General features: G+C 36.5%; 1 protein-coding gene and 1 pseudogene across 5 annotated transcripts; one reads left to right on the forward strand and one right to left on the reverse strand.

The window, feature by feature from the left end:
- Nucleotides 1–1,225: 1,225 nt before the first annotated feature.
- Nucleotides 1,226–18,190, reverse strand: MEE44 (Nucleotidyltransferase family protein). 5 transcript variants are annotated; one of them, XM_088101435.1, is made up of 20 exons: nucleotides 17,286–18,190; nucleotides 14,995–15,537; nucleotides 14,783–14,902; nucleotides 12,734–14,701; nucleotides 12,544–12,660; nucleotides 12,045–12,227; nucleotides 11,882–11,944; nucleotides 7,855–7,926; nucleotides 7,649–7,748; nucleotides 7,497–7,555; nucleotides 6,548–6,667; nucleotides 6,063–6,122; nucleotides 5,732–5,772; nucleotides 5,555–5,632; nucleotides 5,384–5,468; nucleotides 4,381–4,540; nucleotides 2,837–3,099; nucleotides 2,641–2,752; nucleotides 1,855–2,146; nucleotides 1,226–1,737 (listed from the first exon to the last, which is right to left on the reverse strand). In XM_088101435.1, exons 1-16 carry the CDS (start codon nucleotides 18,096–18,098, stop codon nucleotides 4,400–4,402), a joined length of 4,563 nt encoding a protein of 1,520 aa, XP_087957561.1. In that variant the 5' UTR covers nucleotides 18,099–18,190; the 3' UTR covers nucleotides 1,226–1,737; nucleotides 1,855–2,146; nucleotides 2,641–2,752; nucleotides 2,837–3,099; nucleotides 4,381–4,399. The 5 variants fall into 5 exon arrangements, with proteins under 5 accessions (XP_087957561.1, XP_087957559.1, XP_087957558.1 ...); XM_088101433.1 differs by having other exon boundaries at nucleotides 1,855–2,100; nucleotides 7,497–7,748; XM_088101432.1 differs by having other exon boundaries at nucleotides 1,855–2,126; nucleotides 7,497–7,748.
- Nucleotides 8,234–10,406, forward strand: LOC148190963 (uncharacterized; annotated as a pseudogene).
- Nucleotides 18,191–21,822: the final 3,632 nt, after the last annotated feature.

Below are 21,822 nucleotides of genomic sequence, written 5' to 3' on the forward strand. Positions count from 1 at the left end.
TAATTTTGTTTTATAATCACTTTAGTAAAATAAGTATTGGTATATTTCATTTTGAGTACAGTAAAAGAAATATTCTTAACATGTAAATTTTAATTCTTTTAAATTTTGTTTAAACTCATAATCGCAGTGTGTTTATTAAGAGAAAATTAATATTAATATACTGATGTATAATTAATCTTAGTGATTTTAAATTTATAAAAAATATATATATATTTCTTCAACATTGATTATATATTAACATTAAACTTATGTGTAAATTATTAAATCCTAAACTTTACTTAGGAAAATTACTTAAATCATTATGAAGTTCAAACTAAACTAAAAAGATTAAAGTTTTTGTATTGAAATTATTTATCTTTTATTATAGTAGAAATAAAATGTCAATATATAGTGTACCGAATCACTATTTACATAATAAAATAAAGCGTGAATATCAGTTTAGTATAATTATAAGAAATCCGAGTGTTTATTTTCAGAAAATTTAGGAATATCTAATAAAAGTAAAGGTAGGTATAATTTATTTATAAATTAAATGTTTTTACTACATTTCTTACAATAATAATCAGAATTATTCCTAGGTTCCACTACTAAAATAGTGTAGTGTAATATAAAAAATATAAAAGGACAAAATTTGAGTAATCTACATCAAACAAAAAGTAAGAATTAATAATGAAATAAAGCATAACATAATACTTTCTCGCTTGATAATTTTATTTATCATTCATTACATTTTTCTTCTCACCACGGCAATAAACAAAATTAGACTTCATTCTTCAAGCTTGCTTTCATTATTTTTAACTACCCAAAAAACAATATATTTTTACAAATGAAATATTATTTTTAATCAAGGAAACTTTATATTAATTTCAAGAAAAAATACATAAGTTTTCATTTTTCTACAAAAAAAAATGGTCATAGCATTTTCTTTATGATAACAATAGACCCCGTAATAAACTAATTGAATCTTATTACCACAGCGTCATTTTTTATGTTCTATAGTTATCTTGAAGAAGTCAGAAATGTATTGTAAATTCGTTTCATGCAGTTTGGGTCATTTCGGTATAAAATTGTTTGCCTGTGATATTAACTAACTCTAACTCCAGCTTGAAGTGCTTTTTCCACCCAAACTTTTGCACTGTCTGTATGAATAGGACACTTGAGATTATGAAATGAAATATTGGGGAAACAGATTAAAGACCAGGGCAGTGATGGAATGAAAGGAATATGCAAAAGTCAAATCAATATTCCTTTCTTCAACCATATTTGATCCCTTCTGTAGAACTCAAATTATAGTTTTTCTGGGTTCTACTGTCTAATACTCCAACCTTTATTGAACTCAACTTAATCGGCTCAACTAGAAACAAACGGACAATACGTAATTGGCGTGGTGGACACGTATCAATAGGCTACAAGAATTTATTTATCTAGAAATCAATAGGCTGTACATGTAACCATAACTTACAAACAAACCCTCACGTTGAGAATCACCTCAGATCTTCCAACATCTGGTGTGCTCTTAATTCATTTTTAAAGAAATATTTGCTTACTTTTGTCAACTTCTAGGAGCTTTGAAATATATAAAATTATTTCTCCAACTCCACTCCGTACCAAACGAGACAACAATTACTTGATGCAGCTAGCAGAATTTATCACTCAACATTTTCTGAAGCCATCAAATACGTCCAACTTATTCCACAGTTGCTTCCATACTCCATTCTGCTTATGCAGCAGAAAAACCTGTAACAATAGAAAGGTAGAAGTGAAAAACAAAGCAAAACAAGATGAACAATGTTCCTCCTTGTAGACAATCCGAAAGGTAGGAGTAATGTAGTATACAACAGAAAATTACATTACCACTGAACTAGATGATTTCTTTTTTCCCCAGCAACGAGCAGATTTGCGGACTTATCTAACAGAATGATACACTAAGATTCCCCCTCATCACGACCCTCCTTTTCCCATACATTCATCACAGTCCACTAATCAGTCACTAACACGTTTCCTCTTGGTCTTTCTTCTGGTGTAAACCTTGCAACTTTTGACCCACGCGACAATTGTTGAGCCCGTGTTTCTTTCTGGTCCCGCAACCCGTTTGAGGATCTACCAGGTTCACAAGTACCAATTCTCTGTTCAATCAGATGATAGACTGTTTCCGCAACGTGAATAATCACCATGTAAAAAAGCAACATTACCACTGCCCCAAGACTTGGTAAATCTTGAGTACTAAGCAGCAAAAAATAAATAAAATATAGATGATCATTTTTATACATTATGTGTTAGACAATAATAAGATCTTTATTCCGATCAGCTGCAAGATAATGAATATCCTAATTTCATGGGATTATTAAATATTTTGATATGAGGGATTTCTAATGTATCCAAAAACTATTTTGACGTTACAATATTTAGAAAAAGGAAAAAAAAAAGATCAAATATCAAATATCAAACAGAAAACTAACGTGAAGACCCTCCTGGCTTTCAAAATAACCAAGAAAGTATCTAAAAACTAAAGAAATCAAATGTTGGAAGCAGATTTAAGTATAGATGCTTATATCAGAAATAACAAGGTAAAATAACAATCAAAGGATACCAAACAAAAATAACCGTGTTCATATAGATTCAGGGTCATAGAAAACTTGCCTGAGTTTGCATTAAATTACCATCTTTGGGCATCAAATTACCATCTTTGGACAAAGACAACTCAAAGATGACTCTTGGGCATCAAATTACCATCTTTGCCTCCTCAAATCAACTAAGAAAATATAAAATATTAAAAGACAAAATATTTAAAAGTAAATGATGCAGGAACTACTTCTGATTAAAGAAATGTGCATACAATTTTGCAATATGTCTGAGAGAAGTCAGCTGAATCAGTGGTTGAGCATTATGTAGCTTAAACCAATCGAGATGATCAAGCAGACCAGACCATTAACCACCCTCAATCAGCACCACAATATCTAGGATAAAGCCCTTAATCCATTTCTTGGAAGTTGGCATAACCGGGGCTTGGATGTCATGGCATGACAAAGATGTTACACTGTCCAACTTCAGGATCTTCCATTTGTCCTGCCAGCTATGTGATCATCTTCCATGCATACTCTGCATGACCAGAATGACAGCATTTTTCAGCACGCATAACATTGCACCAGCCAGGAACCCGCTTAACAGAGAAATTTTACTATAAACATTCATATTTAATAGGAGAATACATAACTAAAAATAACTCTGGAAGTAAAACATTCAGGTGAGAATCATACCAAATACAGCAATTCAAAGAACAACTCTAATTTATGAGAACCTACATGCACACAATCCAAGGATAACATTCTACAAGAAACGTTTATACATAACAAAGTAGAAGGGAAAACATTAAAATAAATCATTATCATTTCATCAGGAGACTAAGAAGCTCAAATATATATTTCATGACAACATGACTTAGCTTTTTACTAACCTATTGGCATGCTAGAATCACATTCAATCAATCAGATGATTCCTATAGTATTTGACTTTAGTAATTATTTATTGTATATTGAGAAGTGTTCTTTGTACTTAACTTATTAAGAATAATATTCACTGTTTTTAAATTTTTACAATTATATGAAAACAGAGACTGACTGTATTTTTCATTGACACATCTAACATCGTAAAACTCTTTCACTAAGATTTGGTGAAGAAAGGTTAGCAAAACAAAGGACAATTCAAGGAACATGGATGCAGAGGAAGCAAGGATTTTGCTGCCACAGTATTTAAATAAAATAAATAAAATCAACATCTGTTAGATAACATGATATCATTGATTGGCTCGGTATGCTTACGGTGATTAAGATACTCAGTAGCCTGTCAAACAAGGGCTAGACTAATTTCCACTGCTAACTAAAGTGTCAGACAAGGGGCTGGGCCCTTTGATTCACCCTGCCAGCCAGTGGGAGGCCTACTTATTTTGTGAGAAAACACTACAGAGAAGCTCAACATTGTTAACCAAAAAGGGTTCACACACACTCCCAAAATTTCACACTTGACAATAGTTAAGAATGTACAAAACTTGGGTAATCTAGTATTGCCAGATTATCACACTAGTAACGATGGGATATCAATTACTAGCATGCAAAGAAAATATATACATGTTAAACAATATTGACCTGTATAAAATAAAACATGAGTCAAATACCGGCTGTTTATGAATAATTTTCCTAAACCGAAAAAGGATTTATTTCCCTCTCATCCCAAATTCAAGTGGCAAAATTTTTGTTTGAGGGGAATGAAGGGAACACTTCCCCTGCTGTAGTAAAACCACACAAGATCTGGATTAAGATGAAGCAAAATCAAATTAGAAACATTTTAGTAATAGCCACCAATCATTGGTGATTTGAACTATACCTTTATACAAAATAACATTTCAGTCTTCAAGTTCTTTTGATGTATCAAGACTTGGAATGATTTTTGGAAGCAGTCTGTAGGGTGGCCTTGAACTTGACTCACCATCATTACTTAGGAATTTGAGTTCATTTTCAAGAACAGAGTACGCTTCTGAAAACGCCTGCACCAATAATAATATAACTTTCGAGAGATACTACCAGAAAAGCCAAATTCATCAAAGCATAACTTAAACAAAACCAACACCATCAATACAAACATAAATAATCTCAAGAATCTTATTTTAGTTCAATATTAGGTGATTGGATCAACTTCATGGATGAAACCATAAATTTCAATAACATGCAATGAGTTTTGATGAACTTCATCGAGTTAAAACACTCAGAAAAATATCATAAATGGAACCACTAGAGTCCAACAAATACAAGCCCCCCTTATGGTTATCATATGCTTAAATGGGTCCAAGCTACTTGCCATTTTTGTCACACCTTGGGGGTACACTGCAACTTAATCTCTTACTGTCGATTATGTCTTGGCTGGCCATAGACAAGTTTTAGGGTGTCTTCGGGCTTACATCAACTAGAGACATGACTAATATTGAGATCACAATGCTTAAACAATTCTCACCTTACAAGCTAACTTTATATAGTAAATTTACAAAGCTTGCTTGACAGACCTCAACCAAGTTTGTCCATCAAACACAATTTTCAAGAATCATTTAAGCATTTCCACTAAGAAAATAACAAATTGACACATGCCACATGGTTATTCAAAGTACATTTGTCATCCTTGGGCCTTTCAGGCAAATTATTGCAGAAAAATTTGTGGACAGCTTAATTGGTTAATAAACATACTATGAACTGCTTTATTGCCAAAAAAATACATGAAAGATTTAGTTTAACAGCTTGTGCATAATATCAATCACAGGTTTCTTTCTCTTTTCGTCATGACATAGCAAGGCCAGGTATGACAACTGAAATATGGAAAAGCTATTCGTAATCAATACCTTAATACATTGATGAATTCGGAAGCAATTCCTCCCCACATTATTAGTTGGGAAAAGAGGATCATCTATGTGAATTGGATCAATGCTGCAAAGAAGGTAATTTTCATTTGGCTATAGAAAAAGGAATGATAATCACACTGCAGATAGAAAGCTTGGTTTTGTATATTTTACCTACAACCTCTTTCTCTCTTTATATAAAGTCCACTTCCCTGAACTGATATCCGCATTTGCCGAGGATCAAACACATTCCTAAAAGAAAAAACCATTGAATTGAATTCTAACAAAAGTACAATTATATAAGTCCTCTCTAGCAGCAACTATAAATATATATTTGTCTAGTTCTCTCACCCAAAAAAGTAGAGAAAATCCATCAGAAGGCTTCCATAATTCTGCCAAAAAAACACAAGTTTATTTAGTAGCAGTAAAACATCTAAAATAAAAAACAGCTATGGAAGTATGAATGGCAGCCCTCCATAGCCCAGCATGGTTCTTTTATACTAAATACTCATTGATTAAAAGAAAAATAAAGAATAAAATAAGATTTTTCATTCCCTTTAAATTGTCGCATTCTATTCTACCCTAGTTTCAGCCTAGTTCAGATGAACATGGAAAAATATTACAAGTCCTTCAAGTCTATCCACAAATACAGACTTGAATAATAAGAATGATTAGAGTTTACTTGGTTGATCGGACGGCCTAGATGATGCTCATGCTGAAGAAATCGTATAATTAGTAAGACCTGCATGCAAAATTAAAACAAGTGTGGTTTTAGCGGATCTAGACAACAATTTTTCAAGAAACTTAATTGCAAAAACAAATCATGTCTAAGAGGAAGGCAATTAGATATGTTAAACCATTTCCTACACAACATCCACCCCGATTTCAAAAGGAAATTGAATCCATAGAACAAATTCCTATAGAAACTGTGTAAAAAACTTTTTTTTTTTTCACTTTTTCCACCAGATCATCACTAGACTACCGAGAACAAGATTATATGAAACAATTATCATTTCGGTTGCTGATAGATCTGAGAATGTAATAAAATCAAAGAATCTTCATTGGCTATATAAAAAGCTACACCAATTTTTGCCACTGCAGTTCATAAGGGACTTGGATAATTCATTGAGAAATGAAAATTGGTCTTAAGGAACTAATAGTGCATACCAAACAGTAGGAACTTAAGCCACCAGAGTAGGATTGATCAAGGCTCCGATCAGCCAAAAATTGTTTTAGTACCAGAGCAAGAGGTGTGGCAGCAGGAAATTGCTCTGTCAACTCTTTAACCTACAAGAGGCAAAATAAAAGAACCAAAAGATATATTTGAACTTAAGTCCATTATCAAAGCTGAACATAGAACCACAACTCATTCACTAAAAAAGTTGATTTTGTTGATAGACCAGTGGATTTCAACAATTCATACTATCGGACTTTTATTCAGATTTGATGCTCTTCATCCAATTTATCGTGATATATCAAGCTGAATTATTCAAAAAAAATATTCCAGAAAGGAAGTACAAGAGGAAAACATAAGATATACATTAAGACGAGGAAAACATAAGATATACATTAAGACCCTGTTTAAATATGGTAACAACCTTTTTGCACTACTTCTTACGTTTATCCTCATTAAATAGTTAAAATAAGTGGACCATTTCACTGGTAGGTATCCAATTCTGCATTCTACTTATGTATCAGAGCAATCCTAACAACCTACCCTAAGTATCCTCTTGGGATTAATATATAAATTTATGAAAAAACAAAATTTAATAAAAAACCAAATGTATTATCGAAACAAACTAGCATGTTTGAGTCAATTAACTTCAAAGAAAGTATTCACACTTCCTAATTGAGCTTTTGGAAATAAAATAAGAAAGCAATTATTGATCAAATGAATAAAAAATTTCAAGATTGTGAACTAGACAAATAAGTATGTTACTTTCTTATTGAACTAAAGCATACATATGTGTGCTTTCTTGGATATGTTAAGCATATGATTGCGTGTCCTTTCAACCACAAGATGGATAGGGTTCCAATAGGACAAAAAACATATATAACCACTGAAACAAGATTAGTTTACGGAATTAAAAGTCATATAGACACATTAGGAAATCACCATTTCTGTAGTCTGGAGTCCAGTATGTGAAGGGGTCTTAAAGCTGATGTCCAGACGAACTGATTTTGATTTCAAAGCATCAAATTTCAGTTGGGAGCCTTTTGGCGAAGCCAAATCTTCTAACTGGATGGTATCAGAATTACTATTGTTACCTGGGCTATGATGTGGGTTTTGTTTTAATGACTGTATCATAGGAGCTGATGAGTTAATAACATCCTGAGGTACTTCCACCACAAGCATAATAATAGGAATCTGATAGAAAAAAGATACAGAATATTTCAGGCCAGAAATAAAAAGAGTACACTTATTAAGTATAGATAATAACAATTAAAAGGTTAAGAAAGAAGACAGGTATTACAGCTGTGTTTTCCACTGTCTTCAGAGAATCATTTTTCACCCAATCCTGATTGGCAAGATACCTAGCTGCGTGCTGGCACATAAATATAAGAGCATCAATTATCAGATATGCTGAACATCTTTGTTTCTTGGCATTACTATTGCTAAAATATACACATACACTAGAAAGCAGAAATCGCTATATTGTTTCATCATAAAGAAGAAACAATAAAGGTTTAAATCCACCTTTTGCCACAATAGTTTAATCAATGTTTAATTTTGGTCCTTATAAGAATTAAATAGAACATTTAGTCCACCAGTTTGTAAAATTTAAGCAATTATGGTCCAACATTAATATATCATCTAATTGCTGAAGAAATGTTAACATATTTTGTTAGGATATGGGGTGGCAGGGTATAATGGGTAATGGGTTTAGGATAGAAGTAAAGGACGGGAAAGTTTGTTAGACGGTTAGGGGGAGAGAGAGAGTATAAATAAACCTTTTGGTAATTCTGTGGAAGGAGTCATTTTTCTATGTATAGACAGGTCTTGAACCTTGTGAGGGGGATTAAGCCTCCGCTAGGGCTAAGAGGGGGATTAGGCCTCCAATCTTTTTACAGTGTTGATTCTTGTTTGTGTGTGTGATTGGGTTGTCTTAGTTAGGTTTCTAACTCAGGAACCTAACAATTTGGTCTGACCTGTCGAATATCCTTAGGAGAGGGGTCAAGAACGGATCAAGAAGTGGTCAAGAAAGGGGGGAAGCATGGAAGGAAGAGACAATTCTTGGGAAAGGAGGATCAGCGAACAGAAAAGGGAGCTAGCAGAATGGAGAAGAAATATGCAAGAAATGAGGCAGGAAACCAGAGAACTCTTGCGAGTTCTTAGAGGAAGGGTGTGGAACCAGGAAAAGGGATTAGAAGGCAGTCTAGGGTCTGTAGATGAGGATCAACATACTGTTAACGAGAATCATAGAAGGAGAAGGGAATGCTCGGGGCAGGAACGAGAGCGAAGACGAAGGGGGGAAAAATTAAACGCATTAGAAGGAAGAATGGAGGAACGAATGGCGGCAATGGAGCCGTCAATGGATGGACGAAAGGCGGAGATGGAGTCGTCAAGGGAGGAAATGAAGGTGAAAACGACGGCAATTCGACAAGACTCGACAGCCACATGCCAGGATCTTCAAGAAGTGAGGCGATTATCGGGGGGACGGCACCGCATTCAAGGGGAACTGTCTGACGACAGTCAGGCGCTTGTGAACACCAATAGGAGTACGAGACGCGAGGACGAAATTGGGGGCGTAGTAGGTGAGCGGTTCAATTGGAGGAAGAGGGTGGAGTTGCCCGTGTTCGAAGGATTAGATCCATTGAACTGGATAAATTGAGCAGAGCGATTCTTCGAATTTCAAGGAGTAGTGGAAGAGGAGAAGGTACGATTAGCGTATGTGAGCATGGAGGGGAGCGCTGGCTACTGGTTCAAAGCTTGGAAGGAGAAAGCCAAGAATCGTTCATGGGATGGTTTAAAGGAAGCCCTGGTGATAAGGTTTGGAACCATTGTTGAGCGGTTGACAGCATTGAGACAGACGGGGATGGTGGACGAGTATGTAAGATACTTCAAGATATTGGTGGGTCGAACGAAGAGGGTACCGGACGAGCAGCTGTTGGGATATTTTCTTGCAGGATTGAAAGAGGACATCCGGAATCAAGTTCGACAGCATGAACCGCAGGAATGGATGGTGGCGATGCAGATCCCAAGGGATGTTGAGGAGTTCCAGAGAGTTGCCGAACAGTCTGAGGACAAGTGCTATAGCTCATACCGATCGGGAGTGGCCGAGCAGTCTAGGCCATAGAAGACCAATTGTCTGGGGGACGAACGTGCGGTGAGCTAACACGGTCCGAGGCCAATTGCTATAAACCAGGCAGATCGAGAGTTGCCGAGCGGTCCGAGGACAAGTGCTATAGCCCATGCCGATCGGGAGTGGCCGAGCGGTCCGAGGCCATAGAAGACAAGTCATCTTGGGGACGAACGAGCGGTGAGGTGACACGGCCCGAGGCCGCTATAACCCAGGCCGATCGAGAGTTACCGAATGGTCGGTCGGATCCGAACAGGAGAAGACTGCTGGACCCAACGGGAGAGGCTTGACGAAGCCGAACGGGCTAGCACTACAAGCTGCGAACCCGAGAGGACTGAAGGAACCGAACGGTCCGGAAGCGAACGGGAGAGAACTGCCGAATCCGAACGTGAAAGGACAGGAGGAACCGAACGATCTTACATTTACAGTCAAAGGCCGAACGGTTTTACACTCAAAACAATCTCCTAGTCATTGGCCGAACGGTCTTACAGTTACATTGAAAGGCCAAACGGTCTTACAGTCCAAATAATCTCTCAGTAATTGGCCGAACGGGCTTACAATTAGAATGAAGGCTAAGGAGGGAAAGGTGGATGGAAGAATCAATGGCGGGAGAGAAGGATGGATTTTGTGAAGAGGTGGACCAGCAAACAAAAGAAGGGCCTTGTCGTTCGTGAGGCACCTGCAGAGGGGAGAGAACTTTTTGAAGCTTTGAAAGACATCGAAGACCATTTCTTCAGGGATTATAATTCTGGAAAAGATGTGACCAGAATGCTGGAAGCTAATAAAATCCAAGAAGAATGGAAGTCATTGGAGGAGGAATTGCCACCACCCAAACCTCCAGACCTGAATTGGAGGGCAGTTGCCAGAGGGTTCCATTCATATGAGTACACGATGATGAAGAGGAGCCATGAGATCAAGCCTCCCGTTTCCAACCTTGAGGACAAGGTTGTTCTGCAGCGGGGTGTAATGTTAGGATATGGGGTGGTAGGGTATAATGGGTAATGGGTTTAGGTTAGAAGTAAAGAGCGGGAAAGTTTGTTAGGCTGTTAGGGGGAGAGAGAGAGTATAAATAAGCCTTTTGGTAATTCTGTGGAAGGAGTCATTTTTCTGAGTATAGACAGGTCTTGAACCTTGTGAGGGGGATTAGGCCTCCACTAGGGCTAAGAGGGGGATTAGGCCTCCACTAGGGCTAAGAGGGGGATTAGGCCTCCATTAGCGCTATCTGTGTACTTTCTTTGAATATCAATACAGATACCCATTCTTTTTACAGTGTTGATTCTTGTTTGTGTGTGTGATTGGGTTGTCTTAGATAGGTTTCTAACTCTGGAACCTAACATATTTTCAGTGATAACAGATGTTAAAGCTTATCATTAAGCATTGCAATTATTATTTTACGAGAAAAAGTAACTAACATCATTATTACTGACAGGCACGTTAACATTTTTTGCTAAATATTGGATAATGTATAAGCAATGGACCAGAATAACTTCATTTTTGAAAACTGGAGCACTAAACGTGCAATTAAATAATGAGATCAAAGTTGATGAAACTATGGAAACCAAAAATCAATTTCAGCCAAGAATAAACAACACAGTAAGAAATTATTTTTAAATATGATCAAATAAATATAATCCACACAGAATCGGAAAGATCAATTCACAAGATCTGTACCACACACATAGTGCACGAAGATTGAGAGGAAAAGCAACACATTCTAATGTCTCAATTCCACAATATAAAGGTCCTAACCACCAACTACTATCATGCCAATATGTTTATTTTCAATCATCTCATGTTATTTCTAGTTTTTCCAAATAAAATAAACCAGTTTGTAAAATTTGAAAATGACAAATGAAAAGGCAAGAGCAGATTATTTTAAAAGTGCACTTCATATATTCATGGCAAGAGTCACGACTCAATTTTAACTAATCCTTGTAATGTAGATGTGAACACACAACAGACTGAGTAATCAATGCCAGGTAGCAGAATATGCTAAGGGCCAAACTATGCCGTATAAACAAGCCACTTGATCCTAGCAATAGCAAGCCTCCCTTCACAAATTGAATATGGCAGCTAGCAAAACCCCTCATGTCATTCTGCCATGATGGACATGGCACTTCCATTTAACAACATTCACTTCAAATAGATGGAGAGTCAAAAGTGTAGGTAGCAAAAAGGGCGTCATTTATTGCCAATATACCTGAAGACATGTTTCTTTAATCCCATTACGACCTTCCAGTATTCCAGCTTCTTTAATAGGTTCCTGGATTTTTTTTATCAAAAAAGTTAAAACAGAGAATGTTAATCTGTCAGAATAACGAGATGCCAAGAAAACAATTATATAAAAAAGGTATAAAATTTACCAGGTTTCTCACTGGAGGTAGACCAACCACAAGGTCAACATCACTTGTTGGAAGGGACATACCAGTTGCATTGGAACCAAATATGTTAGTGCGGGATCTAGGCCATAGAACCTGCAGAAATCGGGTCACTCTCTTGACAGCCCAATTAATGTAAGGCCTCCTGGCCATATTTTCTGCAGCAACCTGGATTCCGTTATAAAAATTATAAGCAACGTGATTAGCTTCTTTTGTCTTCTGATGATGATATCAATAAATAAAAGGTTTCTATAGATTCAATAGCAATTCTATTTCCCATGATTTTAACAAAGGACTGGAATGCAAATAAAAAGCTGATAAAAAAAAAACCAAGGATAAAGATACTAAAACAAGGTATGTGAAATTCAAAATATGGACCATGCAGGAGGAAAAAGGCTATCATTGACAGAATGTTATCCGCTAGCTAGTGTGAGAGAATTGAGAAAGTATGTTTAACAACATTATCAACAAATAAACCCAGTACCTGTTTACAGAAAGAGTCAATCTCATCATGGAGAATGCCATGCATCACAGATAAAGATGCACTCTGTGCAGAACAGCTTTGTAACTCGGGAGGTGGCAAGGGAAAGGTGACATCCGGCTGCATAATTGAAAACCCACATCAACACCAACATATACACACTAAGTAAGACTTATGTAAGGATCTTTCTTACATGTTCCTGGTCACGTGCTATCTGTGACAATGCAATCAGGCGGTCCTGCAGCAAGGCAGCAGGTAAAGGCTGAATCAAAGGTCGAACTGCAAGATTATTATTTCTCCAAGGCCACACAACTTCAGCACCATCCATTCTTAAACATGCTTCCTCCAAATTACTCCCATCATGATACCAGCCTCTCATCCCCCAGTGCCTTGGGCTGGAACTACCAGATCTAACCGTTGGAAAACCCCTATGTTTCCTGGAGTCACTCACAGGAGAAGGAGGGGGTGGACGTGGTGCACGTGGTACACAAAGCACTACAGGCGATGGTGGCCGCTTTATGCGAGGCTGCTCCCGCCTGGTGGGAGGAACACAGGGACTTTTATGATCAAACCTTTCCCTTGACAAGTTAGGAATAATTATTGGCCGTAGAATGGGATATGGATGTGAATCACCTGTCTTTCCATCAACTTCTCCAGGTAAACCACTACCCAAAGAACCAGAATTATCTTCATCCACTGCTGGGTCAGTAACTGAAGAAGAATGCAATATCTTTCCAGGTACTTCATTACCTGACATCATGTAACCAACAGTCTGGGTCCCAGTCCCTACAGGATCAAAAGGAGAACAAAATGCAGCAGCAGTGGGTGATGTTAAACCATTCGTACTATACGAAGATGTGCAAGCAACCATATCATCCACAGTCCTATTCATGTCAGCTTCACGCAAAGCCCATAAACTGTCATCAGAGCTAAGTGAGGGAGGCCTGGAGAAACCTTTTCCCGGATAATCAGAAGGATTCCAGTACATTATGCCTCCACCAAAATATTGATTATAATCTATACCAGAAACAGCATGAACCTCATACTCTTCCTCAGATAAACAGTGATTGTCAAATTCATCTGCTAGCTCCATTGTGTTTGTTAGGTCAGGTAAATCCCATGCATCCACAGAATATTTTCTTTCTTCATCAGGAGCAGTTGCATCGACCTGAATGCTGTGAACAGCCAATCCTTTTGAAAAGGTGCATTGCTTCCTAGATATAAAACCAGTGTCATAATTATAGTTTGGTGATGGGGTCCTGCCTCCTCGGTAGACTGGTGGCCAGTCAAAACTCATAGGAACAGGACGAGAAAGGATTGGGTTGCATCCACCTTCAATAGAAGGATTTCTTGCCTGCTGTAATGTGGGAACAAATGGATGGCAGAAGTGATTGTGCCAATGCCGCCCAACATCAAGATGTAATCTATCCGTGGCAGGAGGGAGGTGTGAGTTAAAAGATGGAAAATAAATAGAAGGTACCCCAGGCCACTCATATGGACTGCATTTTGAGAAAGCTGAATTTCTACTCTCAAATAGACATCTATCATGCTCATTCAACCGCCCAAATTCTTTTACATTAACCTCTCTAATTGGTTTGTCAGGAACAGTAGACTTTATATCAGCTTTGGCAACACGCAATGAGTTCAGATGACGGGTATCTTCCTTGCTGAAGAAGCTACCTTGTTTCAATGCAGGTACAGAAGGAGTTACAGTAGCATTACAATCTAAATCACCTGTAAAAGTATCTAATCCAGAACATACAGTTTTCCTTTCATCTGATAATAAACAACATTGAGGCCCTAAACTATTCCCAGATTCAGCAAGATCTTCTGTCTCTCCTTCAACTTTTCCAGTAGAACTGTTCTCCTTAGTAAGCCCACTAAGATTACTACAAAGGCTTGAATTTGAAGTAAGGATGTCATTACCAATTGAATTGTCATTTTTGACATTCTGAATGGTAGAACTATTCAAAAATCTATCACATATTGCCACCTCACCTTCAGAAACAACAGTGGTAGAGGCAGCATGCATAATTGATTTATGAGAATTTCCACCTGCACTATCAATGACGATGTTTTTACTTTTATTTTTCTCTTTTCTACTTCTTTTTGAAGTGGTCCGTACTTTTACTGTGCCAACATCCAATCCTTCAGTATGATCCTGATGATAAGTGCCTTGTTAAAAATTATTTATATCTATTAGAAGAAATATAAGTTAGATTAAAGAAAAAAGATTTGCAACCATTTTTACAGTTGATGATGAGCTGTCCATGGAAATCTCCTTCCCCATACAAACAGCAGGAAGTTCCCTGGATCCCACTAAATCAGTCTTCTTTTTATTATCCCTTTTACAATCAGTGTCCTGAAATATCAAATGGAACAAAACAGAATTGCAAATGGTAGCATTAATTTGATAAAACTATTTGAGTCACCTCTTTAAATAAATATTAGTACCTTGAGTGGATTTCCATGTGAAATACCATCTGTGCATGTCTTTGAGATAGGATTTTGCCTTTTAGTATTGCGATTTCGTCCCTTCTTTTTCCGGTTAGAAAAACTAAGCTTTTCTTTAGGTTTACCTGGTGAAGACAGTTCAAGTGTCTCTCCTAATAGTTCAAGTTTTGTGCAGTCAAGTGAAATAACCATAAAAAATCCTCGCATTTTTCTTAATATACAATCAGATATCGTACAGACAGAACCCAACGAACTAAAGAAAAGCTTTCCTATGTCATATTCACTATTAAGATTTGAGGCTACCATCATATTAACATCATGAAGTACTAATAAAGAATTGAAGGCTCTGGCTAAAGCAGCTGGTTTTTTACAAAAAGTGACTGGTGAAATAACTGTTCCAAATTCCATATCGGCAGGAAGAGCTGAGATGATCCGTTGAACTGACATAGGACGATTGTGTTGCATTAATTTATCCACTCCCGCACTGTATAGCCAAATCTCATCATCAGAGGCACTACTTGACACTTCCAAAACATCACGAGTCTGAAAACTTGTGAAAAATAAGTCAGCCTAAACCTTAGAGAAGGCCAGAAAATATATTAGTATAAACCATAACATGTAAGAATATACTATAACTTATTATAAGCCCTAGTATTGAACTGAGAAGTCAACAAAAAGTAGAAAAGTATCCATCACATCCAAGATTAGATATTGCAAAGGAGATTTAATGTGTTGACAATATGAAAGTATTTAGCAACATTAAAATTTGGTTCAACCAAGTTTTATACAATTTGTTACACAATGTTGTGAAAACTGGTACGGTTATTGACCAAGTCAATGCATTCGGCCAATGGGTCAATAGTCGAACCATAGAATTACCGATTGACCTGGTCAACATTAAAAAATACAAAGATATTATAAATGTCTAACATAATTTACAAATCTAACTAAGGTTAAAACTTTTACATAATGAAGTACTAATATATGAAAAAAATAATAATGTACGAGACAATGCAATATCCAAAATAAAATTTATAAAAACAACAAAAATCCATATAGAAAAACCGATACCACACCTCCATAAACAAATTTAAAAGAGAAATATTATATATTTAAAAAATTAAAAACTAGAAATTTTGGATTGGGCCAACCAGGTTATCAATTGACCCTGTCAGTCAAACCGGGCCGATTGAAATTTCGATGCAAACATTAACTCGACCTTACCCACCAAGTCCTGACCGGGTTAGTCTAGTTTTAACAACTTTTACACTATTTAAAGATTCATTTAAAAATCTCAGAATATCCACAACCATTTAAAAAATAGAAAGAGAGAGAAATGGGAGTTTCTTGGTCTTCTACATCATTTTATTCTTCTCTTTATTACACATACTAATGTAATTCCTATATTTCTATTACAGTCAATATAATTTTCGATAAAACAAAAATTCCTAATTATCAAGTGCTATATAAAACTTTAAAAGAAAAATCTAAGTATTCCTTGAGAAATTAATATATCATTTTGAATCAATCCATGATACTATCCATCAATAGACAGTAAATATTTAATCATTATAGGTCATTACAGCAAATTCAACGTGCCACAATAAACATCTCCAGCTAAATTATGAAATAAGTCCAATTTCAAAAATAAAGGAACAGGTGATTTTTATGAGAGCCTCTTCTTTTCCTTCAGCCCCCTACCGCCCTAAGAAGTCAGCAATCTCTCTCCACCCAAAAACGAAAGACTAATAGTAGTCTTACTTAGCCAAAAATGACTTTAAAAGAATGTACTAATAATTAACATCATCATCCCACCAATATATGTTTCCCATTATCAATTTTTATTAACTCTCCCACAAATTTTACAACTTAGGTAGTATCTAGTCCAGTTTTTTCGAGTTTGCTTAAAAGAAAAAGTTCTGTCGAACAAATATGGAGAAAACGGTAAAAAAATTAAAATGTTAATTTTTATAAAACATAAACATGAAAAAGAAAAGATTTAAAAAAGAAACAAAACTAACTGATATAACTTAAAAAAAAGTTACGTATCCTAAGTTCTCTCTTCTTCTCATTCTCAATTAACCAATGTATAACCTGGAAACGAAAACTTTTAAGTTCTTGTTTTTATACTTGACTTTTAAACTGGCAACACATTACCTAACAAAACCGTAAATTGTTTTTTTCAAAATGGAATTAAGTTAACCGATTGTCACTAACTATGTAATTCATACATCGCACTAAAAGTTACACTATGCAATTCACACATCATACTAAAAGTTCAATAAGTTTACCAAGGGTTTTGCTGCTTTCATAATGAAGGTGGTGAAGATCTTCCTCCTGGTCCCAGCATCCAAGTTCGCCCACCAATCAACGCACCCCTTCTTCCTCCAAAATACATTCACACCAACACCCCCAGCACTCATCTTCTCCTTCAACTTCACACCTCTCTTCTTCCCTCCACAGCAATTCAACCAAGCCAATCTCATCGAAACCTCCATCCTATTCGCAATAAACGCTTCAATACCATAATACCCCTTTGCTTTGAGCCAATGCAGCTCGACCCAATCCTCTCCAAGCTCGGCCTCCTCCCCGCGGAGGAACCCACCACCGGAGATCCGGTCCATGGCCTCCACAAACTGGTCAACATTCCCAACAAACCCCTCGGCAAGGGTCAGCGCGTCTAACCGCCTCGCCGAGGGCGGCAATGAATTGGCAGCCTCCTCGCCCTCACGCGACTCGAACAACCGTGCGGACTCGAATACCGCCCGCCCTGCTGTTTCGGATTCAGCTACGCGCGCAATAAGGCCGCGGGACTTTTTGAAGCAGAGGGTGGGGAGGTTGTTGGGCGAGGGGAGGTCGGGGAGGAGAATGAAGGATCCGTGGCCGTGAGATCGGAGTTTGGCCAGCATCTGGAGGAGGATCTGGACGAAATTCCCGTCGACGACGGTTAGGTAGGCCTGGCGTTGGTGAATTGAAAGAGAAGAGAACCATTTGAGAATGGAGGATCGAGGGTTAGGATTAGGGTTAGGGTTGGGGTTTGGGGATTGGGAGTGGTAGAGGGAGATGTGCGAGGTGAGCGAGTCGATGAGTTGGTGGTGAGCCATTGGAACGAGTTTGCTTTCGTTTGTTTTTGGTGTTTGCTTAAGTTGCAGGGATGATCATGGTCTCTAGATGAAGATTTCAACTTTGGTATGCAGTCCAATTTTGTGCATATCTCAGTTTATTATATTTTTTTACAGTCCATTTTTTCTCTCTAAACTGTAGAAATTGTTTGGACAGAGTTGAAAAAGAGACAGCGAAATTGAAACCAGAAATAAATATATTTTAAATAGAATCAATTGAGATATAAACAGGATATTTTATTTTATTTTCATAAAATACGAAAATAAAATTGATACATAATTTAATTTATAACTAAATAAAACTTTTTAAATAGTTTAAAAATAAAAACACATATTTAACCTTATTTTAACATACAACAATCCAAATTATAGATTAAGAAAGAAATAGCTGTGTTTTAAGGATGTGTTTTAACTTATAATATTAATGATCTCTTAAAAAAATTATTTAATTTATTGCAAGGATAAGTATATATATAATTATCCTAAATAAACTATAATTACACAATTCACATTAAATCATAATATAACTTTATTATATCAATTTAGTTTAGACAATTTTAATGATATTAATTAAGTTGTAATTAGATATTAATTATTGAACTTATCTTTTAGAGCTTAATAGGACTGATTTGGAGAGAATGAATGAATTGATTTAAAGAGATTTGAGAATGAATTTATTGTCTTTTTTTTAAGAAATTTGGAAATGAGTCAAAATAAATTTGACCACAAACAAAAAAAATTATTTAATGGATAAAAATTAGAGATTATTAAAATACCTATAATAATAAAAATAATATAAAATTATAATTATTAATATTATATATAATTGTAACAATTATTATAAAAGAAAAAAATAAAAATTAGTTTTCAACATGAAAAATTATAATAATTATTATTATTAGTTTTAGTTGTGATAGTATTGTAAAATATATATTTTTCCCATAGGAGATAGGATGTTGGATTCATATCTCAAATCACTGCATTCATTCATGTTCAAATCCATCAAGCGAACACTATCACTATTCGCAAATCCATATGTTGAAATAGTAAATACCTTCAACCAAACAAAACATTAATATTAGACATAAATAAACATATAAAACTATAGTTTCAAAAATAAATATATAATACAGAACACTCTCTACCAATATATACATTGTACTTATTTCTCTGTAAAAAAAAAACATATTCTTACAATTTATTCAACATATATCAATTAGAGTCAATGAAGACTTGATTTAGTGACTAGATTCACACCCGAAATTTCAATTGATCTAGTTTGACTGACAAGATCAATTTATAATCTGGTTTGTCCGATCTAAAACTTTTAATTTTTAATTTTTTTAAATAGGTAATATTTGTCTTTTAAATTTGTTTATGGTATTCAGTTTTTGTATATGAATTTGGTTGTTATTAAGAATTTTATTTTGGATATTAATGTTTTGAAATTTGAACTATGAAATGACAGTGTCTCAAACATTATTTGTTTTTACATATATTAGTACTTTATTATATTGGTAATTCCAGCTGAAAGCAATGGGATTCTGAATTAGGTAACTGGATGTCGTATTAAAGAAGCTGCTGGAATACTAGCGCTGTGTTCACTTGGGGTAATTTTACTGTTAACGTTGATTTGAGAGCGATGAAACGAAGTGAAAGTCGTGTTCGTTTGATAAGAACCGCGCGGAAGGAATGGGAGGCAATTGCAGGATGGGGACCTTTTTCGTCACCCGGGGGAAAGCGGCGATTTGGAGGGATCCTAGACGAAATGTCTTATGTGCCCCTCAAACATTTCCAAATTCCATGCATTGAAACCGAAAATTTGGCTACTGTGCATCTGAGTTATTCAAAGTTGTAAATGGCAGAGATTCCTGAGGGTTAGCTTATTACAGGTCTTCAACAGTGAAGATTCTCTTGAACAGTGAAGATTCGCTTCAATAGTGACGATTCTCGCATGCATTAGTCACACAATACACAGTTGCACTAGCTTTTGACCGTGTTGAAGAACTATTAATATGTGTTGCGTGTGTGGTTGTTCTGGTCTTAATTAAGCCAGCCATAACAGCATTCAGCCAGGAAGAACACCATTGTGATGTGCAAGTGAAGGAGGTGTTGCACCTGAGTTTGAGTGCGGAGGAACACACAAAGGTAACGTAAAGTATGATTGTAGTTGTTTACGTCTGTGCTATGATTGCTTACGTTGCAGGCCATGGAGGTAGATGAAGAAGATAAGGTGCATGGATGGAGGAGATGAAGAAGGCAGTGGCTGATGAAGAAGAAAGTGCTTCATGAAGAAGACAAGTGTGGCGAGGTGGAGAACATGCAGAATGGTGAAAGTGTATCCGGTTCATCCATTTGCGTATCCGGTTAAATGCGTATGAAGAAATCCATTGGACAACGTATTCGGATCGGCCAATCTTGTATCCGGTTACATGTGTGGTGGATCTTAGCCATGGGAAAGCTTCAGTAACGACGAAGTGTGGCGGCGACGTCGGAGCGCGGATCCGGTTGCAGAGGACGTATTGGGTTCCCTAGAAGTCCTTCGTTTTGGTTCGTCCGCCGAAGTCATTGGCGCCTTCATGGTTGACGAAGGTGGACGTTGCAGTGGCGATGAGTCAGAGGTGTTGGTTGCAGAGGCATGCGAGTGGTCGGAAACTGAGCTCTCCGTGGTGGTGGACGATGCAGCGCGCATCCAACGGTGGTTGAAGTAGTGGACAAAGTTGTTCATCACGATGGTGGATGGAGGCACCATGCGAGCGTCCGTCAAGCAGCAGCGACAAAGGTGTCTGTGATGGTGGAAGATATGCACCGAGGATTCCATGAAGGCGTAAAAGTAGTGGACGTAGGAGGAAGACGGGCACACAGTGGACGAAGGAGGAAGATGGGCACACGGTTGAGCGAAGGAGGACGATGGGCAGAGAACACGATGCAGAGAAGAGTGTAGCTGTGGCATTAGTGGTTCAAATATGAGAGGCCTTACCGTTTGTTTTTTATGGTTTGTGATGCAGGTGTTGTGAACGTGGTGAACGAAAATCTTGGAGGTTCATTGGCAAGGTCTTACATGGTCAAAGTTCATCAGCCGCCTGTATGGTTGGTGTTATGATATTTGGGATTTGGAGTTTTATTTGAAGCTAAGGATTACACTATGAGTCTACTTTGTGCTGTATTTGTTCATTATTGTGAGTTCATATTTTGCTACCTTCTGTGCTTTCTTTTGTTATGCAAAGCTACAATTTTGTCGTGTTGAAGAACATCTTGGATTTATTGAAACATGTGATAGCTATGAATAATTCTGTTTCGCAAAAATTGGTTGGTTGGCTTTTGGAGTATAGTTTGTCCATCCCCAGAGTGTGGTCACCACATGAGTCCAATAGAACGTATTAGTTTTAGGTTAAAAATTATTATTTCGGTTTGAATACTTATTAATAAATTTCACTATATTAAGATAGTTATGAAGTTTGTGAAGTATGGAAAAAAGGGAGGACTTATAAGTCAGTTCTTTTATAACAAAAAGGGATAGTGTTTTTTAATTTTCAACGCCCTTTTCTAGTAGGTTGCACTGTGACATTTCTACATACATATTTCTGATATTTACCTTTTCTCCCATTGTATGTAAAAAAAATGTATTAGCTTATATTATTTAATTATTTTATTTGTTCAAAATTATTTTTGTTGATTTGAGATTGTAGAGTGTATTTTAGTTCAA

This window comes from Vigna umbellata, chromosome 11, assembly GCF_029865625.1.
Source record: "Vigna umbellata cultivar VRB3 chromosome 11, Vumbellata_1.0, whole genome shotgun sequence".
NCBI lineage: Eukaryota > Viridiplantae > Streptophyta > Magnoliopsida > Fabales > Fabaceae > Vigna > Vigna umbellata.